Source organism: Myiozetetes cayanensis, unplaced genomic scaffold (genome assembly GCF_022539395.1).
Source record: "Myiozetetes cayanensis isolate MyiCay16 unplaced genomic scaffold, myiCay2020 scf1, whole genome shotgun sequence".
Taxonomy (NCBI): domain Eukaryota; kingdom Metazoa; phylum Chordata; class Aves; order Passeriformes; family Tyrannidae; genus Myiozetetes; species Myiozetetes cayanensis.
Genome location: NW_026086604.1, coordinates 33,326,443 through 33,353,513, shown reverse-complemented (window position 1 = coordinate 33,353,513; position 27,071 = coordinate 33,326,443). Strand labels below are relative to the sequence as shown.

The 27,071-nt window shown below is 43.0% G+C and overlaps 2 protein-coding genes and 1 non-coding gene across 4 annotated transcripts; 1 reads left to right on the top strand and 2 right to left on the bottom strand.

Moving 5' to 3' along the window:
* The first annotated feature begins 1,333 nt into the window (after window positions 1-1,333).
* On the top strand, window positions 1,334-12,007 carry MCMDC2 (minichromosome maintenance domain containing 2). 2 transcript variants are annotated; one of them, XM_050318587.1, is made up of 14 exons: window positions 1,334-2,259; window positions 2,344-2,474; window positions 2,568-2,627; window positions 2,939-3,134; window positions 4,042-4,164; window positions 4,327-4,438; window positions 5,401-5,573; window positions 6,106-6,337; window positions 8,081-8,286; window positions 9,074-9,240; window positions 9,578-9,754; window positions 10,264-10,406; window positions 10,930-11,039; window positions 11,525-12,007. In XM_050318587.1, the coding sequence occupies exons 1-14, from the start codon at window positions 2,160-2,162 to the stop codon at window positions 11,689-11,691; spliced, it is 2,097 nt and encodes a 698-aa protein (XP_050174544.1). In that variant the 5' UTR covers window positions 1,334-2,159; the 3' UTR covers window positions 11,692-12,007. The 2 variants fall into 2 exon arrangements, with proteins under 2 accessions (XP_050174544.1, XP_050174553.1); XM_050318596.1 differs by having other exon boundaries at window positions 4,327-4,434; window positions 5,445-5,573; window positions 10,264-11,633.
* Window positions 12,008-13,101: 1,094 nt separating this feature from the next.
* On the bottom strand, window positions 13,102-13,181 carry LOC126649628 (small nucleolar RNA SNORD87). The gene has a single exon (XR_007631099.1). It is a non-coding gene; the product is annotated as a small nucleolar RNA SNORD87 (small nucleolar RNA).
* Window positions 13,182-19,406: 6,225 nt separating this feature from the next.
* On the bottom strand, window positions 19,407-22,168 carry TCF24 (transcription factor 24). The gene is made up of 2 exons (XM_050318561.1): window positions 21,785-22,168; window positions 19,407-19,520 (listed from the first exon to the last, which is right to left on the bottom strand). Exons 1-2 carry the CDS (start codon window positions 22,166-22,168, stop codon window positions 19,407-19,409), a joined length of 498 nt encoding a protein of 165 aa, XP_050174518.1.
* Between the last annotated feature and the right edge of the window lie 4,903 nt (window positions 22,169-27,071).

Below are 27,071 nucleotides of genomic sequence, written 5' to 3'. Positions count from 1 at the left end.
AGACGGACTGACGAAAATGCACAGTGGTTGTAAAAGTGTTAACTGAAATACAACAGAAATAGAGTTCAGAAGCAGCCTCTCAGGAGGTAAGTTTATGGGTGGCTGGCATGCTAAAACCAAGCAGTTAAATATGTGTGGTATGTACGCTTTCCATGTATGACCCTTGTGCAATGCCCTGCCGGGCCCGTGGGTGGAGGCATTAGCCATGTGCCCCCTGGGGCAGAGCCAGCCAGCCCCGATGGTGGCAGCGGGGCTCGGGCATCTGTGGGTGTGGGATGGGGCTGGGTTTGCCTTCCCTGGGGACTGGGAGTGTCCACAGGCGCTGCCCTGGGGACGTGGCCCTGCGGCGCTGAGCCCAGCGGGCTGCGGCGCCCTTCCAGCCCGCGCCGCCGCTGGCTCGGGGCTCGTTCCCGCTGGATGAGAGGCTGAGGGAGCGGCGCCAGGAGCCCGGTCCTGCGGCTGTGGAGCCCTCGCTGCCGCCTCGCACACGGCCCCGTTCGCCTCCCCGCGGGCACAGCGGCGCCTCGCAGCGAGCAGCGCCGGGGCCCGAGCCCCGCGGTGGGGAGGGCGGCCCCGGCCCCGCGGTGCCCATCGCCAGTGCCCATCGCCAGTGCCCATCACCAGTGCCCATCGCCAGTGCCCTGCTGCCGCTCCAGCAGTGCTTAGGAGGGGGCATGGGAAGCCCGGAGAATACTTTGGTGGAGGAGTCTGTGAGGTCTGTGAGGAAGGGGTGCTGACGGCAGGAGCCTGAAGCCAGATGGGAGGTGATGGGTATCCACGCCAAGTCACAAATGGGGTTAGCTGGCTGTGGGGACGCTGGTGAACACGGTCACCCTGGTAGTGGGACTAGTCAGGCTTTATTTTTTGAAGCTTAGGTGATGACTGTTCAGTGCACAGTGAGCTGGGCCCATAGCTAGTTGTGTTTGGTGTTCTGTGTTTCTAGGCCAGGGAACACAGGGTCCAGGAAAATACAGTGAATCTCTGTGTGTGTTTCTTTAATCCCTTCTTGCTGAAGATTTGTGCAGGAGTAATCCTAAGGAAAGCAGGAAAAAATAAAATCCGTATTATAAATTCTGTTGCAATTTGTGCTTATAATTTGTTACTTCAGGCACTAAACACATCCCAGCCCACAGCATACAGTTCTCAGGCCACAGGGTTTACCTTGCTGCCACACTGACATTGTGCTGGAAACCAGTTACTCCTCTCTCGGTTTGCTGATCTGTTTGTCCTCCTGAAGCCACTTCTGTGAACTCCTGCCGGGGATCTTCCATATGCTATGAGCTTTGATTCCTCATCAGCTCAGTAATCCTGTGTCCTATCCTTTACCAGGTAGCTAAACCTTACTGTTGAAGATTTGAATGGCGTTTCATACTGGTCATCTACAGAGAGGACAAAGGGCACTTTGCAGAAGAAAATCTGTAAGACAGTAAAACAGATGCATATATACAAAATGCTGTATTTTGGCCTTAGTAATTCTTCTGAATTTTGCAAAACAGTGCTTCATGGTATGGGACTCTACGCTTTAAAAAAAAAAAAAAAAGCAGATACGTGGGTAATACACAATGAAAACAGCACTGAAGATCATGGTCAGCCTCCAAAACAGTTTTGTAATTGCAAAAGTTTTGTCTATGGGAATCAAAATTGATCTTCTGTGTACATGGATGGAAATAAGTGCTTGTGAGATCAGCATCTTAAGTGGGTGCTACAGGAGGTAACAGCAGAGTAGGAGAGATTTTAAAGAAGAGATGTTTCCCAGTTTCACACTTTTAACAGCTATGACAGACTTATCAAATAAGGGAAATAAAATTTTAAGTCTTACTTTTGATAGGCTGATTATACCTATAAAATAAAGAGGGAAGGTTAAATTAAATGCAAGCTTTAAGTTCATGGTTTAGGGAATTAGAAGAGTGAAATAATTCAATGAGGGGGAAAAACAAAAAAGCAAACAAAAAAACCCAGACCATTCCTCAGAAATTCAGTCTAGGAATGGAGTATGCTCCAGCCATAAAATCCTTAAAGAACTGCATAGTTTTTAAAAAATAGACTATTTAGTGTGGATTTGCTAATATATACCAATAGTACTAGTAGTAGTAGAAGTTCTAACAATTTTTTCACAGTTTATACCCACAGTTTGAGAAAGAGTGCAAAGATCTTGGAAGATGGATCCTGAAATACAGAAAATGAGAGAAGTTGCCCTTGTTTACCTTGACAGAAGTGGTGGTCTTCAGAAATTTGTGCAGGATTGCAAAAGATATAATGGTATTACTCAATACATAGTCTGTTAAATTGATACATAATATTACACAAGTCTCTGTTATTTTAAGATGCTTTTTGCTCCTGCAGATTCAAAGCAAAGTTATGCTGTTTATCGTTTCATTATTTCAATAAATCCTTCTGACATTGCTGAATTGGATGCAATTCTTGGAAACTATATTCTTCATAATCCCCTACAAGCTGCACAGATTTTTCAGTCAGTAAGTGTACATTTATAGAAGAGTAGAAAAAAGTATGGCTTCTATATTTTAACAAGACTTCCTTTCTAAAATGAAGTTATTTTTCTGTCATAGGTATGCTTCATAGCTATTAAGACATTATCATTAATTGAACAATTGCAGACAGAGGCCCAGGTGAGTCTGCATTCTCCATTTAGATCTTACATCTTCTAAGTATAGTGAAGTATTAACAAATATTTTTGTATTAAGTTTTCATTTTCCTTTGGCTGTAGTATTATTTCTAATTAAAAATAGCTGGAAGTTCCACCCAGCCATATTGCAAGAATTTTGAGCGAATATGAATATGAAAACTAATTACTCTCCCCGTGTTTCTGAAAATGCTTTTTAATATTTAGATGTCATGTTGTGTGTTTTTCTGTGGCAAGTAAAGCAGTTTTAAATAAAAATATTTTTTATTGTATTAATGCAGTTGTGTCTCTTGCTAGATCAGTATATTGCTGAAGCCAACGCATTTGCCACCTTTACCAAGTTATGTTCTGAGTCTTTCTGCATATCCCTTTAATTACACATCTCAAAGATTTTACATGTCTGAAGGGATAGTGATTGCAATGGGAACCGTAACAAAATACACACAAGGAGCAAGATTTCTTTGTACTGAGGAAACCTGTCCATTCTCTGAAGGTAGTAAAAAAATAAATAAAAATCAGTAATACTTCAAAAGCTTTTTAATAAATTTGGTAACAAGAGATTAAAAGCCTAACATAAAAAAGGTATTTTCCTATATAGTTTTATTATGCATACATTTTTGGAATAAGCACAGTAGGGTTTTTATTCATTGAAAGCAGTGGACCTTGCTCAGCATTATTAAATGTTTTCGGAGCACAGCTATGCCAGCAATCCCTTTTCCTAATGCTGAAGATAGTTTATGGGAAAAGATATGTTGCCAAAATATTTCAGAGTAAAAGAGCTAAACTAGTAAAATACCTTTTCCCTTGGAAACTGTGTTTCTGATTACATAAAAATACCACAGAACAACATGCTTAAGTGGCTGGCAAAGGCTTCAAGCACAGAACAAGTTTGCTTTAACGAGTAGCTGACCTTCTGTGGAACTACTTCTTGGAGTAATACTGCTGAACTGCTCGTACTGAACTGCTCGTGGGGTGAGGCCTTAAGTGTTTTTAAGGCTGTTTCATTCGATTCCTCCTGCAACACAGACCATACAGTTCTAAAAGAGATGATAAATCCCAAAGTTTGGAGGCTGCAGCATAAATCATACAGATATCTTTACGAGGGCACGTACCTCCATATCGCATGCCATTCCCACGCGAGGCAGTAGCCGCAGTGGCTCGCTCCTCAGGAAGCCTGGCCAACCCGTTCCGCTTGGGAATGTGCAGTAGGAAATTCTGCCATCTCGTGGTCACGCCACAACAAATTACATGCCTCCTTTTAGTGGAGGCTCATCTGAAGAAACATACGATAATTATGGAATTTCACTGTCCAGTATTTTAATCGCTTCTGTTCTTGATGAGAAATTTAAAATTAAAGCTCTGCCTTCTAAATGTTTGGTAAATTATTACTTCTTTTTTAGGGTTTAGGTACATCAGAGTGCATTGTCCTGGAGCTACAGAGTCTGCCACAGTTAGGACTGATTTTGTGTGTAGCTTGTGTTCCTCACCACTGCAGGAAGACATGAAATTTAGAGTACTTGGTGGTAGGATTTATGTGATCTTATTTTCAGATCTGGTACTTTCCTATTTCTATTACACAATAAGTAAACAAAATAGTTAAGTGGGAAAAGCCCCGGAATAAACCAGTCATTTTAAAAAAATGTTTTCAAGAGAAGTAACTTTTTTCTCTGCTTTTGTTTTGAAAGATAAACAAATAGTTGAAATGATCGATGCTAAAGTTCTGAATGCTTTAAAAGGATACTCCAATGATAAATCACATTTTAGGATTCAGCCATTTACAGTTTTCTTGAGAGGTAAGCTGAATTTTAGAGTTTTGTCAAAAATGTTTTATAATCAAACTGTAATAATCCCTTGCATTTTACTTGCTGTTCCATTTCTTTGGATAGAATGGTGGAAGTAATAATTTACATTGCAGTTCTTTATGTATTCCTCCCCTTAATTTTATTAAAATTCAGTAGGTGACAAAACAGTATGCACAGGTGATTGCAGAGTGCACACAGCAAAACTCTCATGTTCACTTTTGTGCTTCCATTTAAAAAGAAAATCTCCCAGCCAGCTCAGCAGTGTTACGTTCTGTCACTTGTTTGTTCCTCCTTTCTATTTCCTTTGGTCATGCTGTTCTGTACTAACTTCATGCATATTTAACATCCTTCTACTATCACCTACCTACTACTAGAAAAACAATCTATGGGTAAGATTCGGTGAGCTGCATGCATTAAATTTCCAGTGGTTTCAGTGATCAGTTAGGCTAGACAGTGTCTCACAGGCTGAGATGTTGGTTCCTATTTCCAAAAAAATAAATGGATTTTTTTTTTTAAAAGATGCACAGAAATACTAAGGTTCACAAAGCTATTTGTGTGTCTTTTTGGAATCTGTGTAATCTGTATCTCCTTTTTATCGTGTCGGGTTTTTTTCTGTGACGTTTTATGGAACAGTAACCGAAAATGGTGTTGCCAGAAATTTACAAGTAGAAACACATACTTGCAAACAACTGTCCCTTTCCTTTTTGATGCAGAACTAAATGCATCGTCCATTTTCTTTATCAGGAAACTATTTTTCCTCACCCCGTGTGCCTTTCTTACCTTTTGCACTAATTAATTAGAATCGTACATTTCATTTTATTCTAGTCTGTTATGGTCAATCTGGCATCCAGCCGTTGTTTTCTGCTGATGTTGAATCATAACATCAAACGTTCAGACTGTGAAGAAGTTTTCTGACTATGTCTTTAAAATTATTTTTATGCCCTAACACATCTGCAGGCCCGTCTCCCCACACTCCTTTTTTTATTTTTATTTATTTCTAGATGAACTGGCCAATAAAATGACAATAGGAAACCACTACAGGATTATAGGAATTCCAGCTTGTGTACAAAATGGCTTACAAGCTACTGCATGTATAGAAGCAAATAGTGTACAGCTCTGTAAACCAAATGGTAAGAAAGTTCCATTAAAAACTGACTGAAAAAAAGTTGCAAAACCTTCTAGAACAAAATCTTGAGAAGTGGTATAGTTTTCCCTAGAGGTCCAGATTACAAAACCATTCAGGGACTTTCCTCTTGCAGCCTGAAATGCGTACTTGCTGTTATTTGATAATATCTGCTTTCGCCCGCTTTCCATGCCTTGGGAAACTACCTAATTATTCGCTGCAGTTCCTCAACTTCTCTTTCCAACTTCTCCTATCCATTGGAAGGTACTTTGAAATCATATAAAATGAGCCTGATATTTGAGTTTGTTATTCCCTTCATATTCCATCAATTTCAGCAGATCGTGTCTGCAACCTTTTTACTTTTTACTACTTTTCAGTAGTACAATTAAGTGTCAGATGTTTACATTCTGAATTTGTGCTTAATACAGAAACCTATTAGTTAAGTTTTGTATCAAGACTAGAATTTCTAGTGATTTGTTCTAATATATCTGCACAGGTCTCTCTTATGTGTTTGTTAACCTCTACTTTGTTTCCATTAGGTCCTTCTTTTCTCAGTGACAATTTTAAGTATCTGCTCTCATTGACTTCAAGTTCATGCTGGAGGTTTACTGCTGTCCTGGCCAACATCTTTGCTTCTCAAGTTGTTCCACCAGGCACTTACAATACTCTTAAACTTGCAATACTGTTGAGTTTAGTGCAGACATGTGAAAAAGAAAATGCAGATTATCTGGATCTGTTGATTGTGACAAGTGACACACTAGTAATTGATAGGTAAAGAGATTCCTTATTTTTCACACAAGTTAGAATTTAAAATTAGTATTTTTAAAGACAATAGCATCAGTCTTACATGAAAAGCTAGAGACTATATATAAAAAGAAATGCAAGGCTCCAACTTAGTAAAAATAACAATTTTTTTCCCTGAGACATTTTTATTTCTTTCAAGTGATAAATCTAGATCAGAACTTTACTAATAATAAACCCTCTTACCATTCTCATAATGATAGCAAGAAGAATTTAGCCCTAGCACTGTTCAGCAGAGCTCAAACAAAACATTCTTCTAAAATCAAAACTGAAGACTGTCCCAGGAGCTGGTGATGATAAAAACAAAGGGCTAAACTTTTCAAATCTTGTGTCACTTGAAGCCTTTTCATCACTGGTTCCCAGCCATCAGCATTTTCAGTTAATAAGCAGGGTGTAAATCGTTACTTCATTTGTATCTCTCTTTTTCATAATAACTGTACTGAAAAGGTATCAGAAGTCATGCACATCTTTACATGTTCACCATAAATCCACTTATTGTTGCCTTTAACTAAACAATTTTCTATATTTTCCCATTTTATGTATTTACCTCTTAGTACAACTATAAACTGTTAACACAATTTAATATACACTGCAGAAAAGTACAATATGTTCAGCTTTAAAATTACATTACCTTAAAACTGCTTTCTCCTTCCCAAGATCAAAATAGGGCTTTTATTTTTGAAAAGGATTTTTGAAAGTGACACGAATTTTATTTTCATTTGGAACTTCTTTTAAAAATTCACTAATATTTTATGCTGTGGGAAAAAAATACTTAGACCATTTCAAAATTTAGCTGTAGAAATAAGTTCAGATTTAAAAAGTGTGGGCTGCAAGATTTTTTTTTCTCCCAGGTTTAGAGTAAGATTTCATAGGAGAAGCAGGAGCTCAGAGTGTTTTAAGAATCAAAACATCTGGTTAATATTAAAACAGCTGCACACTGCAAATCTTGATCAGTATTGTAATCTGTATTGTCTTGCATGTGCACAGTATTTTACTGTCAGCAGCCTGTCAAAGTAGGCATTGCCTACATCATATTTCTCTTGGTGTGATACCCTATTCACTAATACTTACCAATTTTACTCCATCATTTTCTCCCAGGTATTAACAGTAGGATAAACCATGCTCTGACATCTTAAAATCATTAGAAACCTTTGATTGCAGAACCAGACAATTTGCAAACATCTCTGTGCCAAGGAACATAGTACAGGGGATGAAACAGATATTCTATACCTTGTTTCTCCGAAAAGAATTGGGGAGGTGGGGTTGTAAGCCAAGAAGGCAGAGCTTAGAAGTTCCAGCCTTTTCATTTTTCCCAGATGGCCAGGATTACTAATCTTCTAACCTTTTAAATCACTAGAAAAATATCTCTAGAAGAGAAAGAGGAGTTAACAATATGGGGTTATTATGAGACTTCTTTGATTTCCTAGAAATCACTTATATTGCAAACCGTGGTTTGCCTCACGTTTAATCCGTAAGAAATACCATCCTGTTGGCAGCTGTTGGAGAGAAGGCTTGGAGCTCTACCTTTGCATTCGAAGTTAAATATTTAGTTTTGACACTGGTTTCATGTTAAGGGTGTTTTTTTTCCTGTTGTTGTTTCTAAGTGAGCCTTAATACTTTATAATGGTATTTATACATATTAAGTATGGTATTTTTTTAAAAGCGAACAATGATTTAACAACTTAAAACTGACAGAATTATTTAATCCTCCAGGCTTCTGAATTACAGCTTATGCCTTCTCCCTCGTGGCATACGACACCCACCTTCCAGTGAAATTTTTCCTTCTGTGTCCAAAGATAAACATGGAACTGGAAGTGCCAGTATTCAAGCCTGCAGCGCTGTGCTGGCGAAGGGTGGCATCTGTTACATAGGAGACTTATCTTCATATAAAAAGGATAAACTTGAACTTCTACAGTCTGGTAATCTCCCACCTCCAAACAGATGAGGGGAGAGAACAAAACAAATGCACGAATTCACAGCTGGGTTTGATCCCCAGCTTACAGCCCTCAAATGCTTCAAAAATCTGTAAGGTGTTTTAATGAGTCTGTGTAAGAAGTAAGGACAAAAAAGCCAAGGTCCTGTAAACTTGTATTTGCTGCACTACCAAGATCCATTAGCCATGGCAACTCAGTGAAATGAGGGCAACGAGGATGGTGAGGGTCCTGAGGGGAAGCCGTGTGAAGAGCGGCTGAGATGACTGGTCTGTTCAGCCTGGAGGAGACTGAGGGAAGACCTCAGGGCAGTCTTCAACTTCCTTCTGAGGGGAAAAGGGGAGCAGGCACTGATCTCTTCTCTGTGGTGACCAGTACAGGACCCAAGGGAATGGCCTGAGTTGTGTCAGGGGAGGTTTAGGTTGGATATTAGAGAAAGCTTTTCACCCAGAGGGTGGTTGGGCACTGGAACAGGTTCCCAGGGAAGTGGTCACAGCACCAAGCCTGACAGAGTTCACAAAGCATTTGGATGCTATTCTCAGGCAGGTGGTGTGACTCTTGAGGATGGTCCTGGGCAGGGCCATGAGTTGGACTGGATGATCCCTGTCGGTCTGTTCCAAGTCTCGGTCTGTTCCAAGTCTCGGTCCATTCCAACTCAGCAAATTCTGTGAAATCGTAATCATGACTGATAATCGTTTCAGATAATGTGTGTGGTACTACGATTTATAGTCCAGCTCAATCTATCATGTAAGTGATGGGTTTTGTCTTATCCTAGTGCTAGAGAGCAGAACAACAACAGTATTTATTCCTGGGAAGAAGTACGGAGAAGAAGCTGACCAACAAGTTACTATTTCACTTCAGACCAATTTTTGGTCTTTTGTGGATATGGATTCTTCCTCAAAGAAACATATACAAAAGGAAAACTTTTTAATTGGACAAATGGTAAAGCACATGCCTTGTTATGACACGAATTGTATTACAGCTGTTATTTGTGTTTATAATTATTTCAATCGATAAAATAATGAAAAAATTAAACTTAGTATTTCCAAAAAAGTCACAACTTAAGTGACTTTAAATCAAGTATCTTCTAAAATGAGGTAGCTTTCCCAATAGTAGGAATCAGTGAAACAAAATTTTACTAAGTGTTATAGGTAATCCATTGGATAATCTTGCAGTATAATGGATATTGAATATTTTAGATAGAAAACACTCTGATGTTTCTACAAGTCAAAAGCCCAAAATAAAGTAATTGTTTTTGTTCTCTGGGTCTTCTCTTTAGGACGTGAGTTTGATTCCAGCTAACCTTGTAGATGTTTTTGGGCTCTTGATATACAATGAGTTTCCTTCCTGTCGACTATCTTCTCCTCTTATACACCACATCTTGACAAAAGCCATTAATCCTGAGGCCATGCTGTACAAAGTCTCACAGCAGTTCAGAACACAGGATTACGAGGAGGTAACAGATTGTACACAATAATTTAGACATGCATTACATTTGGGAATATCAGACTGGTTTGGGCAACAGAGCGTTCTCTCTGCACACTCTGGTTACTTATTTTTGATACTCACTTTCTGTCCTTTCCCCCTCCCCTATTCCCACTAGCACTAATAGGATCATCAATAGAAGAAACTCCAGTGCTTTAAAAGGGTTATTACTAGGTTAACATTCATATGAGAACAGATCTCCTATGCCTATTTTTGACCAGAAAAGTTTATAGTCAGTAATATTCCATTCTAAATAAACTGTCAGTATCTCTAGTATAATTAAGACATGATTCCCTCAAAGTGTTCGAGGCCAGGTTTTTCAGCAGTCAGATGGTGATAGCTGCCTCTGTTTTCTACCAATAGTTTTTATAATACTGTCCAGCCTATATTACTATGCCGCTGGTATGTTAAAAGGTGTGAAAAAATATTCTTTCTTTTTTTTATATAGTTAAATATTTTCACTGTATACCCTCTCTCTAGTTTATTTTGTTTGCTAAGAATCTTCATGTTGAACTGAGTTCAGAAGCAGAGAACCTCATTCAGGGCTACTATCTTGCAAGTCGCAGGGTGAGAAGAGATTCCATTCATGGATCAACATTATCAGCATCTGCACTAAAAATTCTGTGAGTCCTAGCTTTTCACAGTAAGGGAAACACTCCTGTGTCTCAAAGAGAAATTGCACTAATCTGGTCAAGGCTTGTTTAATAAAAATCTAGATAAGACATGTTTTGAAAAGTTCAAGCACAAAAGAATTTTATTTATTGATAATGAATGCCATTTCTCTTATATAGTAATGCTGCCAAAAGAAACCCAAGTTCAAAGAACTTTTCCAGGCAAAAAATAAACCAGTGATTTACAAAACAAGTATCATTATTAAAGCTATCTAGAAAAACAAAACTGGGATTTAAATATCCACAGCTTTATTATGAGAGCAAAACAAGTATAAACAATAGATAATATGCCAACTTCTACTGCTTTCATAGCATAATATGTCTTTTGTCAGTGGTAAGTATAACTGCACAGCTGAAGTATGAAAATGCCTCAGTGTTAACTTTTGATTTACAAAGTGCTTGAAACAGGGCAATACACATTGCATTCAGTTCTGCATTATTTTTTATTTCTGACATGCTTATGTTGATCTTTTAGGATTTCACTGTCTAAGGCTCATACCAAGCTAAGTTTAAGACAGACGGTACTTGAGGAAGATGCTTTGATTGCCATCTTATTACTTGAGTCATCTCTTACCCTAAAACACGGTAAATAATGCAACTCGGGCTTTGGGCTATTCACGTTTGTTAGTTTGAAAAAAGTTTGTATCGACTGCAGTAACAGGTCATTTCAAATCAAAACCCAGAGATTCCACTGCCGAAGACTGGTATTGGAAAAGTCTGTCAGCTGGCTTCCCTGCTGAGCCTCAGTGCTCCACACAATTAGGCCACAGGGCAGCACCACGTCTGTCCTTCATGCTGGCTGCTTTGAGGCATTGCTACTCTAACACTGGTCAAGGTTAAACTAAGGACAGATTTCCCTCCTGGGGAAAGCTGAAAACAAGAGTTGGGATTTTTTTTGTTTATCAAGCATCACAGTCACATTTGTTCACAGAGATCTAGAAACAAGGTAAGAATTATGATCTAACACTTAAAATGGATAACAGAGAAGACTGCATTACTATGTAATCTGTGTCACAGTTTTTTCCTCTCGAAGTGCTTTCAGCCTAAGTCTTGATTTCTTCTTTACTTAGGCACATCTGCATTATGTGTAGCACCAAATTCTGTATTTCCATTTGACCTCAGTGATGAAAACTCCCTGCAAGAGAGAGATATTTACCTCATGCAGTGTCACCATCAACTCCTGAAGTTTATTGCTGCATATGGTCCAGGAATTCACATCACCACTAATGAAGAGTAAACACTCCTCTCTATGGAGTAAAGCCTGAAGCTTTGGCTTTTTAAGAGACTGTTTTATTGAGTTAGAAATACAAAACCACTAAAAACTTATCAGTTGTCTAAGACAGTTGTGTGCTGTTTTATAAGGAATAAAGCATATCCGACAGGATTTGAATTCCTAATTTTTTGACAATGTTCTTTGAAGGCAAGGAGGGATGTCTTCAGCCTGGGAGGCCGTGTCTCCAGAATACAGCCACAGTTAGAACCTCTCTTCCTGGTTACAAATGTTCATTCACTGTTAAATGAGGACTAAGCAGAGTTTTTAGTAGGACAAGTAATCTAATGTTGCCTTTCAACTACATGAATTCAACTGCAGTTTTTCTTGTTGCTTCTTTTTAATTTATCACCCAGAGGGTTAAGTAGTTTTAAGTACATTAAAACGCTTCCTAGTTTAAGCCAACTTTCATTACTCATGCTGTATAAATAAATTTTGAAATGTATAAAAGTATCACCATCCTGCTTCATGTTTTGTGTCTTTTTTTACATTACAGCAACATAGTATTAGACAAGGATGCCGGTGTGCTTCTGCAACCAAAAAAGACCAAACAACCCCCCAAAACCCAGTGTTTCCACATCATTTTATACAGATTGCAACAGGAGAGTGAAAGGTAATATTAGACAACCTGGTGGGCAGGTAGCTCAATGAGTTCACCCCTACTTCACTGCAAAAACAGGTGTGAAGAATGCTGTGGTAGAAGATGAGGTGCCTGAGGTACAGTATGCTTCCCCAACTATGGGCTTTCCTGTATTTCATCATCCTAGTAAGGATACAGCACTAGACATAATCCTCAGCAAGTTTTACATCCAAGAGATATATGTTAAATAAAAAAGCAGCAGTAAAATTGTACAGATGTCCTGTCAATCTGGACAACCTGAATATTTAAGGCTTCTGTGAATCCTACATAGGATGCCATCCAGTGGTATCACAGTACCACTGCTCCCATATCCTCAACAAAAAATGGAGTCACTGAAAACAGAAATCCAAGATTTTATTCATACCCACTACTAACATTGCAAACACCTTAGCCAAGATAACAAGTTTTACATGTTTAACCCTTCATTTTTAATCCATTTATTTGATATACACTGAAATACTCATACCAAGTTCTAAGGCCTGTTCCCTTTCCAGAGTGACACTCTCACTTGAACTTCATTCCAGGATTATTCAGGCATATTCAGTGAACAGCTATTTCCCTGCAATATTATTGTATCAAGCAGTATGTCTGAGAGGCAGGAAGGGCCATGGAAGCATTTCCAAGGGCATTAGAACTCCACATTCCAGGCTGCTGTTTTCAAGCTAGGAGCAACAATAATTTAAAAAACAAGTTAGTTTCTGTACCCTTAATCCATCTTATACAAAGTTATTACCTTCACTGGCATTTCAGATTCAAAGATACACATCAAAAACCCTTCAGATGGGTAAACGGCAAAGGTTCTCATCATTATGCCAGCAAAATAATAAGACTGAAACAGAATTCCTTTATAAATCACTAGTTTTGAGAAGCCATATTAAGGAATGCATATTCTTCTGAAAAAAACATTCTGCAAAAAACCCAAATATTTTATCCTTACCTCTCCTCAGTCTCTCCCATGACCTCTTAAAGGAAAAATGGGAAGACTAGCGGTGGGCTCTACTGTTGGCTCTGAGTGCATACACAAGGCTGGAAGACAGCGGAGATGGCCATCTGATGTCACCTTTAGAAGAATACATAACATCAGAAATGATGGGTGCAAATCAAACTGTAAAAATCCTACAATTAGCTGGCACATCAGATACAGCACTGCTCATCACAACATTCAGCTGGGTAAACGGCAAAGGGTCATCATCATCATGCCAGCAAGGTCCTGCCCGTGGTAAGACTGGTGTCGCTTTTTCCAGGTATCAAATACAAGGGAATTTTGGTTATGTTTGTCTCAAGGGCTGTGCTTCCATAAACTGAAGCAGAACCTTTGTTTTAACTGCTAAGCACAAAATAAATTCAGTATAGCCAGGAGCAAGAGGAAAAAGCTCTCTTTGGGCACCAAAATCCAGGTCCCTCCCTGTTGTTACATTCAAGCCCCAGATGCCAAGTATATTTCTAGAGGTAAAGTTCACTACCATAGTCACTTATCCCTTTGAAATATATTCCAAGCCTGACATGGGTAAGTGCCAGGGATGGTGATGTGAACACACTTCACTTCAGTCTCTCACTTCCAACTAGCATCTGTTAATTCCTCAAATCAGAACTCATGTTTCTCTCCCCAGTTAAAAACAAGTTTCTCTGATATTATTATAAAACTCTCCTGATTCCTTCAGGATTATTGGATTGCACCTGCTTTGTTCTGGAGAGCAGGTCTTAGAGATTTTATAGCAGTCATAATACCTTTTGTTAGGCTTTCAACCTCAGCCTTACTACATGCAATCATATGTAGTTCTGTTCCATCTGTAACAGAATTTGCAAGCCATTAAACAGCTTCAGAACTCCAGATCTAGAAGCTTCTCTCCACATCTTTAAGTACAGTAAGAAATATTTACTTCTGTAGCTCCAGAATTCATGTGACATCTTTGTTTGCAAGGCAACAGCGTGGCAGAGTCCAGACTGAAGATTCCCAAAGCCAGTAACAAACTCATCTTGAACTTCACTTGCTGCCTAAAACAATGAAAAGCAGATGTTTGATTCAGAGAACTCTACTGCTGAGCCAGTAGGAGAAAGCATTAACATTTCCTTGGGGACAGTAAGCCAGACAAAGAAACACCAACCTCATGCTCCCTTTATAATTACCTGGGGAGAAAAGCACAGAGAGCATCAGATGAGATCAAGGTTAAGCAGAGGCACGACCATTTTCCTAAAGCAAGCTGCAGTGTGAGGAATGACTGATTGCAGGGACAAGTACACTGCTCCTAATGAAGAGCCATGGCTGGGGAGAGGAGAACCTTAGCAGGTTACAGCCTTTAACCTCAGTTTACGTGCCACACTCTGGGGAACTCACTGATGTTTAACCACCAGTTGAGTTGAGGTCAGTACTTGCACTACAGTCCTGGCAGGAGAGCATCACCCCAGAGGCTGCCGAGACCCCTGAGGTCCTGTCCCTGCCAGAACTCACCCCTCTGGATCTGTGCCTACAACTCAAAAAGGGCACGGTCAGGGTCACCATACCACACTTGCCAAATTCCCTAAAGGAAAAAGAAGGTAATTTATCTTTAGAATTAGGACATGCATTTGCTGATGAAAATGATCTGTCAGCAAAACCAAGTGTCTTCAGATGTCAAATCTGTCATTCCTTTCAAGACTCGATGAGCCAAGAGGTAGCTCGAAGTAACCACCACCGCTTTGCCAGGGGAGTGTCCCGCACTAATTAGGTGCATCTCAGTCTCCCATGCCTGCCACACTCCTGGGAAGCCTGTGTGGGTGGAGTGTCAGCATCAGCTGAGCCACCTCAGCACCCAGGCACGGACATGCTCACAGCAGCATGACAGTCACTCCTCTTTGGAGTGATGGCTTTGACTGTTTAAAAAAGCACCAGCAAACCATCCCTGCAATTCTTGAGATTACAGCCATTGCTCTGGCCTGCCAGGACGGGACTTCTCACATTAAACAGTTGGGAGCATTTCTATTTCCTCTGAAAGACTGGAATGTCCAATTCCTCTAAAAAGACCAAGAATCGCTCTGCTTTTCAGACGAGCATGTGCCTGGCCTGCCAAGCCGAGGAACTGCTCCAGGGAGCACGGCAGAGCTCGGGTGGCTCTCACACCAATGTGCAGCGACACAGCACCGTGCGGCTGCCGGGGGGCCGGCACGGGATCACAGAATCATAGGATGTTAAGGGACTGGGATAGACCTTTAAGATCCGCTAGTCCCAACCCCCCTGCCATGGACAGGGACACCTCCCACTAGATCAATTTGCACGAGATCTTATCCAACCTGGCTTTGAACACTGGCAGGGTTGGGGCATCCACAACCACCCTGTTCCAGTGCCTCACCACCCCACAGTAAAGAATTTCCCTCCAGTGCCCAACCTAAATTTCCCCTCTTTCAGTTTGTACCCATTTTTACCCTCTTTCACTCTGCGTTCACCAGACTCGGCGGCCCAGGCTGCCGCTCCCACGCCGGAGGCCGAGGCACGGAGGGGCAGCTCCAAAGCCGTGCACGGCAGCCCCCGCTCCCGGGCGCCCTTCGCCATCACGGGATCGCCGGGAAAGGCGGTTCCCGGCGGGCACGGCCGCCGCAAACGCGGGACGGCTCCCGCCGCATCCATCCATCCACCCATCCATCCATCCATCCATCCGCGCCGAGAGCCGGGCGGGTAGACACGGTCGCTCCGGTGCTCCTCGGCCCCACTCCCCTCTCCCGGGATCCGCGGGCCGCGTGCGAGGGGCGATTCCCGCGGCGGGATCCCCCCAAATCCTCCGCGCGCCGGGGACGGGGCGGGCGGCGCGCGGCGCTTTCCGGCTGCGCGCGCACAGGGAAAGGGAGAGAGCTGGGAGTGGGAGGCGATGCGTGTGGAGCGGGAGCAGTGCGGGACCGCGGGGTATCAGGAAAAACAGGTCCCTGCGCAGCCGGCTCTGCACGGGCAGCGTGGTTGCGTGTGGCCGTGGGAAGTTCGCCTTCCCCGTCCCTCGGAGGGAACAGCCGTGCTGACAGTGACGGAGACCTCTGAGGTTACTCCATGAAAAATGCCGCCTCTTGATAGCAGTGTGTAAACACTGTACAGTTTTGTTCCTAAGGCCATGCATACTTCCAGTGCTAAATGCCAAACTCCTTTATTTCAGCATACGAGGATGTGAACTGTTCCAGGAAGTGTAGTATTAGAACCAAACACGTTTTAAACGAACAGGCTCAGAGGCTCTGGTGTGATCCCTGCTGTGTAAATTGCTGGTAGACAAGAGCTCTCTCACTTGTCGAAGGGAGTAGGTTGCCTCACCTGGTGTCTTGGTTCTGGAAGGAAAGGCATAAAAATTCCGATCTGGAATAATCTTTCTCAGTGAAAAAAAAAAAAAAAAATCCCAACTCCTAAATATAGGGAGTTGTCAGGTGAAAACCTGCTGTTATAATTGTGCATATTCTTACTGGCTTTTAATAAGTCTGAACGCTGGTAAAGTCGTATGGATGTGACCACAATTTCTGCAAATGTTGTGGGTACAATGTAGCTACAGCGTTTGCTGCTCCGACCCTCTGGCTGTCTTCTGAGCATTGTAAATACTTTGCTGTGAATACTGCAGGAGTGCTGGAGAGCTCCAGATTTTACCATATGTTTTTAGTGAAAGTTGTTTTGGCTAGTATTTTTGTTTTCGTTTTCTTTCCTAGGTGTCATTTTAAAATTGAAGCTGAAGTCTTCAGAAAGAAGACAGCATCTATAAATTCAGAATATTATCATGTACAATCAGAAACTGATACAGATCTTGCAACTAGGTGATAAGGGTCAGAGTAAAGATCTATTCTCTGTGCCATCCATTCTTAACTTCCCATGTTTTTGACCCTTACTATTGTCTTTTTTCCATGCTTAAAAAATCACAGGTCAGAAAAGACTGAGTCCAACCTTTGACCGATCACCACCTTGTCAGCTAGACCATGGCACTGTCCAGTATTTTCTTGAACACCTCCAGGAATGGTGACTCCACCACTTCCCTGGGCAGCCCGTTCCAACACTTAACAACCTTCCTGTGAAGAAATTCTTCCTGATGTCCAACCTGAACCTCTACTTCATGGATAAGCAGTCAGAATCTTTCAATTACATTTAAAGTAAGAAACCTTTAAACCCAGGGAGCTGTCTTTTTTTTTTTCCCTTTCTTGAATTCTGTCCCTTCCAGGTGTATTATTTAAGAGCCTGTGAAGTAGCCAGCACCTCTGGGCTAAGTAAGATGAATCATGCAGCTGATGAAAAGCATCATCCCTCTTTGTGTTCTCCCCACACCATTCTATTATGCATGATTCATCCACATCTTGTTTTTACTATCAGTTGGTTGCTGCACAGAGCAGCTCAGGTTGGACATGAAATGCTGGCTGAGGTTTCACTTGCCCTTCTTTCCCTGGCCTGATGCATTCCTTTACATCTCAGTGACAAAACTGGTCTGAATTCTCTGTGCTTCTGAAGCACAATCTGTGTCTTACACCCTCATTTTGTGCTGGGTGTAATCCTCCTGGAATCTCTCACTGTCCTGTCACGCCTTCATCTGAAATAAATATCACCCCCTTTGCCTCTCCTTCACATCTCCCTGTTAATAACTCCAAGTACAAACAACTGTCCCACTAACAAGAGGTTGTGCTAACCCACATTTTACTGCTATGGAAAGTATGTACAGTTCTTGAAAGTCAGACATTACTTTATGAGCAGATTCTTGTGTATGCAAAACTGCCCTTTTGTAATTTATTTGTTCACAAAATGCTGTACCTTTTGTATTGCATGTTGCTCTGGCTATGTAATAATCATCTAATAAACCACTTACAATTGTAAATAATATACCTAAAATAAATATATATATATTAAGTGTATTTAAAATATTTCAAGTCTGTTTACTATTTAAAAGAACGATCCTGTTAAAAGCTCAGAATGCTGCAGGGGTGCTGAAGAGCTCCAGACTTTTACCATACTTTTTTTATGAAAGCTGGTCTGGCTAGTATTTTTGTTTTCCTAAATGTCATTTTTAAATTTAAACTGTGAAGCCCTCAGAAAGAAGACAGCATCTATAAACGTGGAATATTACTATTAAAAACTATCACTCCTGTACAGTGAGAAACTGGATACAGATTTTGGAACTGAGAAAATACATAACGTTCATTGAATAGTATTTAATAGAACGTTTACTTCAGCAATAACAAACCATATGAGAAGTACAGTGTTTTACAGAACAGATACATCAGATGACATATGTGCACTTAGTTTCAACTTTTCTTGCCTAAATATAGAAGATGCTTAAGTGAACAAGCGTGCTATGAACAAGCCAAGGCTTTGGGCTCGATTGCATCACCCACTGAAAGCCGTGATAAATGAGCCTTGGTATTGTGAGCAGACCTGTGGCTGTGCCAGGGTAACAAACACACGTTAAACCCCATAACATGCAGCACAGTCCTACGGATGGATACAAGCAGTGCCCAACACACAGCTGTCACACACAGTGCTCCGTGTGCAACACAGGTTTCATCACATTTTTACGTGAGGTGAACGTGCATCCACATTTCCAGCAACAGCTACACAGATGTAGGACTATCTGAAGGGTAAAGCTCTGACCTGATGGCTGCAGTCAGGGGGATTTCTGCCACCGGCTTTAAGCAGTGGAGAAAGTGCACGTGGGATTGCAATTTCTGTTTCTAGACTTGCCCTTTGCCTGTCACCCAAGCCTGTATCGCTCTCTACTTGGTCAGTACCACATTCCTCCTTCTCTCCTGTTTTCCTCAGCACTTGTCCCAGAGGGGACAAGGATACCTACTCCGCTGGCAGCTCTACCTTTGGGCTCCTGCTCGTGTCAGTGGCTGTGGTCGCTGCCTCCCGATCCCCTCATTCAGATCCCAGTAACATCCTCTTATAGAAATGCATCACATTAACTTAATGAGGTATTAATTACATTTAAGAATCAATTCATTCTCCTCCACAAACAGTATTTCAGGAATCATAGTTTGTCTGTAGATATTATTTTTTAACTTAAATATATATATATAAGGTGTAATAAATAACAATTTTTTTCAGAAGCAAGAAGGGAGATTAGATTTGTGAAGTTGTTGATGTTTCCCCATGGTTTGCGCTGTCTCCTTGTGCCGAGTGAGTCAGAAACTGTCCCGTGGCTCCAATGTACAACCTGGAACGCATGGGCCACTTCTGTAAAGAGAGGAGACAAGCACAGGGCTGAGATACCTGGGAGCTTTGCACTCTGCAGTTCTCAGCAAAGCTTTAAGCGTTGATGGAATCACAGTATGAGAACATAGGAAGCTGTTGCTACCACCAGACAGTCCCCATTTTGTCATTTGTTGGAAAATGTTAGGAGCTTGGTAAGGAAGCCTCAGCCTGGATATTTGCTTTGGCAAGGCACAGCTCACAGCCGTGACCCAGCAGGCAGGAGCAGGCCATGCTGGTCAGACATCCTAGCACAGTTTGTGTTGTAGATGTTCTGTCAGAGCAAAACAAAGCGTTCCTTTTCAAGGCACCAGGGATGCTACAGGGATACACCTGCACCTTCAGGGATTGCAGCCCTGTGTGCACACCCATCTGTGCCAACTCCCACAACACTGACCACAGCACAGGGGCTGCTAAAAAGTGTGTGTTAAATGGAATTTAATGTAGTTACTCCTTGGCAACACCGGCAGCTTCTTGTTCTTGTCAGCTCCAACGATTTCAGATGAGACAATTAATCTTTCCACTCACTGCCTTTTGGAATCATCAGTTACCCTGGTGTTAAACACTTACTCTGACATCTTGATTTTCTTGAACCCAGCAAATTTTTTACTGCAAACAACCCCCCACCTCTGGGTAAGAGACATTTAATACTGCAGTTACATCTCAGCTCTTTTATTTAAAGACTAAAGCAGCAGCATATTCTGACTTGGAAAGACTGTGCGATCTCATTTAGTAATTTTGTTTCAAGTGTGATGTTATGGGTTTGTCACCAGTGAGACAGCTGAGTTTAGTCATTAATTATATTTTTCATTTGGTGTACACACAGCTGTACTTGAATATTTTGCTTTTGTCACTATTTACATTTACTGTATTTGGTATATCAATGCAGTTAAAGTCTTTATCTGTACAGATTGTCTCATAACCTGCACTTTGGGGTTTTTGAAGCACATACTAGGATTTGTTTGTGACATCCAGTGCCAACTAAAAAAAATTATTTACCACCAGGAACATTAGAAATATCGGTTAGGCTGATAGAATCTCAAAACTAGACGCACTTAAATGATATATAAATAAAATTATAAAAAAATATTTGCTTCAGTGAATCCATTATTGCTCTATTCCAGTAGCCAGGGAAGTGTGCATCTGGATCATTTAACTGCTCTAATAGCTATTTAAGAGTATTTTTCTGCCAGTAGTAGTTGGCAGCTGATAAACTGTACCTGTGTCCTTTCACTCTGACTGAGGAAACTAACAGGAGCTATTTTGAACTTATTTTGAAATACATAATAGTATTTTTTAAATTAAATTATACCCATCTTCTATTTGATGTGAGGTTTTGCTTTCTTAAGGAGCCTGCTAATCACTTAAATGGCCCCAGAAGCCTGTGTTCACATCATGCTTTTTACAGCAACCAACACTGTGAACAAGGAACTCCCTGTGAATTAGAGATTACTTCACAAATTTAACTTAATTAAATAATCCTGAATTCAGACTCTTAAAAAAAAAAAAAAAAAAGAAAAGAAAACACCCCAGTGCTCTAAGTCACTCCCTCTGACCAGAGCCAAGGAAAATATCCTGTGGTATTTGAGCCCCATCAGTCAGTGAGCAGTGAGTTTGGAAACAGTTTCCAGCCCCAGGCCCTCTCCAAGAGCAGTTCCCCTTTCTCATTCCTTCTGTATCACTGTGATTTTTTTGACGAAGAACATATACCAACTAGACAAAATAAATGCTTCATAAAAGCACTTTTATGGAAGGAATTAACACATGGCTGGCAATTAATGCCACCTTCCATACTGTGGCTGCCTCGGCAGGAGAAAAGCAGGCTCAGCCATGGCTGGGGTCACTGCTGTGGGACAGTGCATCACCTCAGCACAAACCACACCCTACCAGCAGAATCCAGTGGGTCTGGTGGGAGACCACCAAGGTTTCCATGTGGGGACCAAGGAGGTGCCAGTACTCCTCTGGTGCTGCCCTCTGCCTTCAATCCCAAGGGACCAAGTCCCACTCGGTTTGGACCTACACTATATTTGATATTGTGGTGCGAAGTCCCTGAAGCTGGAGGGACAAAGCTCCAAGATATTTCCATCAGGGCTCTAGCACCTAGGCACAAAGGTTGGTCCAGACAGGATTTTCATGTATTACCTCTTTTAACAATACATGAGTTTGAAATCTTTAGTTCCATCTACATATCTAAGGCCAATGTACTTCTTAACCGATAGAAGCGGGTAGCTGCTGCTCAGCTCTCCTACCTTGACGGGGTGGAGGTATCCATCCCCTCGGAGCGTGCCCAAGCCCTCTCCCTGCGACTCCTCCTCATCCTGCAGGCTGCGAGTGAGGTGTGCGATGTAGGTGGTGGCCAGGAGGAGCACGTCCAGCTTGGAGAGCTTGGTGTCGGGGGGCACCGAGGGGAGAGTCTTCTGCAGCTCCAGGAAGGCGTGGCGCAGGGTCTGCACCCGGCTGCGCTCCCGGGCGGCGTTGGCGGCCGCGGGTCGGCCCGGGGATGCCCCAGCCCGCTGCCCGCCCACCAAGGGAGGGCAGGAATTGCCGCCGGCAGCTGGAGGCAGCAGGGAATCGGGCTCTGCGCCCGGGCTGGAAATCTCCTCGCTGCTGTCAGCTAAGTGTCCACAGTCCATCGGTGACTTCGCTGGCAGGGAGGGTCCTGCAAGCAACAAGAGCATCTCTAAGGGCAGATGCTGCACTGCGCCGAAACTCTCTAAAAACCAAGATGATCAGAAATACCAGCGCTACCTGTGCCGGGAAAAGCCGGGGTGCAGTTCTGCGAGCTGCTTTTCCACTGGCTGCTTACAAATTTGATTTCACACCGGTAGAGAAACAGGAGTTAAACTCTTCAATGATTGGGATTTAATTTTTTTTGAAAGTATTACACTGAAGCAAATTTTTTGAGTTACTCGTAGCCCAGAGGTGGCTTCTGAGAAAACCCAACAGGCACCGCTCAGCAGCACTGACACAGTGGTTTCCATTTACAAATTACTAAAAATTAGGCTAAATGCAATTTTTAAAACATATTCTTTGTATGGTTTGGGATGTGAGACTTTTTATATATTTTCTGTTTAGCTTCTATTTTCTATTTCTATTTATTTCTATTAATCATTTTATCAACGGTCTCACAGGTGATCAGTGTGTCACAGCACTGATCATGGATCACAGAAAGAAAAATATAATTTTCAGATGCAGCAGTTAGTGGAGACACAGAATGCAGACTCAGCTTTTAAAAGGCAAAATTTGATCCATAATTTTAAAGGATCAGGACTGGACTTCTCCTGTCCTCCCACCCCTAATGTTACTTAAAAAATTTCTGGGCTTGTTCTCTATCATCTACATTTTCAAATTTCAGAAGAATCTTTTAACCTCTATTATGGCCATTTGGGGGCAAGAGAACCTTTTGAAAACAAAAACTTATTTTGAGCGAAGCTGAAAATAATATCCACAAGGCCTTTTCCCAGCTTTCAGAAAAGCTGGTCAGCCAGCTCTGCCTGTAATACAACTCACAGTATTTTAATTAATTCAGTTCCTCGATCAATATTCCCCAAAGTGTAGAACTTCTTAGCTGGAATAATACCTGATCCTGTTGTCCTCAGTTTAGCAGCCCTCCTGGCAGTCCCAGATTTCAGCTTTCACGTGTTAGGACTGTCTGTTTCTGTGACAGCCTGGCTAGACAAGGGCAAGGACAAGTTATTAAACATTTTGATTTCATTTAAAATTATGTAATATTAAAAATTTAAATTAGAAGTGATACATATAAATGACAGAAGATCTAAATTTACAAGAATTAGGTCTTGATTTTGCAAAGCATTTCAAGCACACTCTGAAGTCAAAGATTTCTAGCAAGGACCAGGAAAGGTTTCTAAATAATCCTTTTTGCAATACTCTAATTTTATGGCATTTATAAGATATTATTATTGTTATTATTTCAGGTGTTCCATTGTGATTATTTTGATGTTAATCTGGTTCACAGTTTTATCATGTCATGTTCTCTTCAATATCAGTACAGGTTAGACTGAAATTATTTGTGAAATATTCTGTGTATATTGGAGCTGTAAACCAAAGGGAAAAAATTTACTCCATTCAGTAAACGTTGATTTCTTCTTCAAGCTCATCTCCAGCATTTATGATCAGTATAAAATAAAGCTCACATTAACACCACATGAGCTTGTCTAGAGCAAGGGCTGAAAAATGGTCCTTAAATTGGCTATTGCCTCTAGCTTAAAATAAAAAAATCCTATGTGCTTTTTTTGTAGTGTTTTCTCATCGTGTTAGGCACAGTCAGATCTGGATGCACTTTAGTTTAAAAAAAAAAAATCATCATTGCAGAGATGACATCAAGACAATCATTAAGACAATCATGAAAACTGGCAGAAGTTTATGTTTGTCAGCGGGACTTTTCATTTGCCATACCTAATTCCCCATACATCTAATTCCCACTGATACAAGGAAGTCTTCCCTGATTGCTGGAGAAGTCCAGAATACCCAAGGATATGGACAGACGGGTTAGTATAAATACCTGCTCCTCTGATGAAATACATGACTAAGGCTGGTTTACACTCAGTTTTGATTTCACCCTGCTGGTGTATGGCCAGATTTAGAACTGTAATGACTCCATAGTAATGCACGTACCTAAAAGCCTCATCTCCTTGGGTGCTCCTTGGAGTAGGAGTTTCTGTTTTAGGAGCTTCACATCTACATCAGATGAAATCCTAGGCCTATATTAAGAAAATGCAAAAAGTTTCATCTGTGGAAATGAGAGATTTCACTCTGAATTAAATATCTCCACTGTCAGGCTTCCCATCAAGTACAAACAGCAAATGGCCTGGGAAAATCTGCTACACAGAAACACGGGATCTGCTGTAGGTACACAGATATGTGTAGCCAAACCACGGTGATTCCCACACCAGGATCTGTTCTGTTGCACACTGGGACTGGGCAGCATCGCTCTTCTCCCCAGGACACACACTCTGGGGGCTGCGCTCACTGCAAACCCCGGAGTCACCCGAACCTCATGATCCAAAAAATTCTGCTGAAAACTAAAGCAAACAGAACGCTTCTGGGTAACAGTCATCTTCCCTTCAGAATTTTACAAGAAAGAGGGTTGATTTTTAAAGAATCGCAGTAATTTTTGCAAACACCCGCTTGCAGCCCAATGTGCAGAGAGAACTGGGGCTGTGGAAGTAAGTTGAAGTATTTATATTGTTTCTAAAGCATTTTTAGTGCAGTATTTTTAATGCGGGCAGACGCATTTGTGTTTTTACATGACATTACAAAGACATAATTGGTTTAAAATCTTTTACCAAAGCAACCAGCAGAACACTTGTTTAGTCTTACATTCCATGCGAACAAAACGGCAATGAAGGCAACCTGCCCACACAGACAAGGAAAAGGTGGAAAACGCCCGAGCAGAGCACACAGGCTGAAAAGAAACAGGTGGAAACCTCAGATAAACTTTTCCGTTGCTCCTTGGGGGGAAAAAACATAGTGAATCTGAATTATTTTGCATCGGTTTTAAAAAGACCTTGCCTTCTACATAACTCTGGTAACAGGTAAGGAAAATCCTTTCTCCCGCGCAGGGAAATAGGAACTTGCCTGTCGATGTGCGAGGGCAGCACCGGCGCTCACCGAGGAGCCTGCAGTGACCCTCGCCGGCTGCCCGGGGGTGCGGGACGCTGCGCCTGCTGCATCCCCATCCCGCATCCCACCGGGTGAACCCGGCTCCCCGCGACCTGGCGGGACCCCGCAGTGCCCGGCCCGGGGATGAACTTACCGTTCCCGCCCGCTGCGGAGCGGGACAGTTCGGTGCAGCCCGCTCCGCTCCCGTCCCGGCCCGTCCCGTCGCGGCCCGTCCGGCCCCGCGGAGCCGCTTATAAGCCGTGGCGGCGGTGGATGCGGCGGGGCTGGGTCGCACCTGGCCGCCGGGCTCCCCCCCGCCAGCCCGGGCGGCAGCGACCGCCCCTTCCCGGGCGGGTGGGTCATCAATCACGGAGCTGTCGGGGGGAGGGCAGCGCCCCACGCTCCCCTCGCTCCCCGCCCTCCCCCGGCCCGGCCCCGGGTCCGTGCGGGTCCCGCCGCCGCTCGCCCCGTCCGCGCTGTTTTTCTTAGGATAAAGTAACGGTTTTGCTGGAGGAGAGAAATTTAATCTCTGGGCTGGGAGCGCGGGCGATGCCCTGTTAAAAGCAAGTCCTTTCTCCCCGCTCCGCCGCGGCTTCTCCGGCTCGCTGAGGTTCCTGGGGCCGAGACGGTTCCCCCGGGTGAGACGCGAGGAGGGAGCGGGTCGTGGCTGCCCGGGCACCGCTGGGGGGGACCGACTCACACGCGTGGGTCCAAAGCGGGATGGAAACACGAACGGGATGAGGCGAGCCCGGACGGGCAGAGAGAGGGATTTAACAGGGAACGGGGAGCGAATAAAAATCAGTAACGCTAATGAGAAAGGACAGTCAAAATAAATACCGGGGTATAGAATTAGCTCAGAATAACATTTCGAACGAAACCCGATTGTGCGATAACAGAGACACAATAAATCAAGCCTCGGGAGCAGTGGAAAAACAAAGTCTGAGCGATTCGTTAACCGGGTTTGCAGCCAAGAAAATTAAGGACTTAAACTTCAGCGATAACTGGAAATCCCGGTAAGGGACGAGCCCAGTGAGGGCCCGGCGGGGGCGACCGCGCAGGGGGATCCGGACACCTGCCCTCGGCCCCGGGCGCGGCCCGACGGTGCCCAGGGACCGCCTGCCGCCGCCGCCGGGCCCTGCCACCAAAACGCTCCAGCCCGAGTGTTCCACCACCGCCGCGCTGAGGGGGACGAGCCGGGGCTGCCCGCGGGGGGACCCCTGCCCTGCCCGGCGCCCACCGCCCCGCCGGGCCCCCGCCGGCCTTGGTGCTCTCGCCTGGTACCCGCAGCCCCGCGGAACCGCGTCTGCCCGGTGAAGAAGGCTGGACGGCGAGGGGTGCTGTCGGGCTATTCTAAAGGTTCTGAATTTAAGTACTAAATTCTGAATTACGCTGAACTAAAACTGAAACTGTGTGTCAACGTTTACCTTCGCCTGACGCTGGCAGCTCGGGGGGGTTCCCTTCGTGCCTCAGGGGCTGCTCTTTCAAAAGCTACTCTGTCGGTATGTACAAGACCGCGATGATGGACTTCAGTGGAGGCATCTCCAAGCACCTGTGCTGAGCCACGTTTTTGCCCTGAGGTTTCCAACGCTGCCTCCAGCCCAAGTGAGATTTGCTGAATCCTTTCTGCAGCCGGACACCTCTATGCTCAGCCAGCCTCTGGTGACTCAAGCAAGCAGTTCTTGAACACGTCCTTAAAATTATACTCAAACATCCTCACTGTGGTGTGATGTGGGAGAACTGATCCCAGACTCCCTGGGGAGCAGGGAGACTTGCCTTCCAGCCCCACTTCCACTGAATCCCCAGTTCCACTGGGGCTCCTCTGTCATTCTGTAAGCACCATACATGCCCTGACTGGGTCCAGCACACAAGTCTGGAGTACTCCAGACCCATCCCCCAGGGAGGTGTCCTCATTTT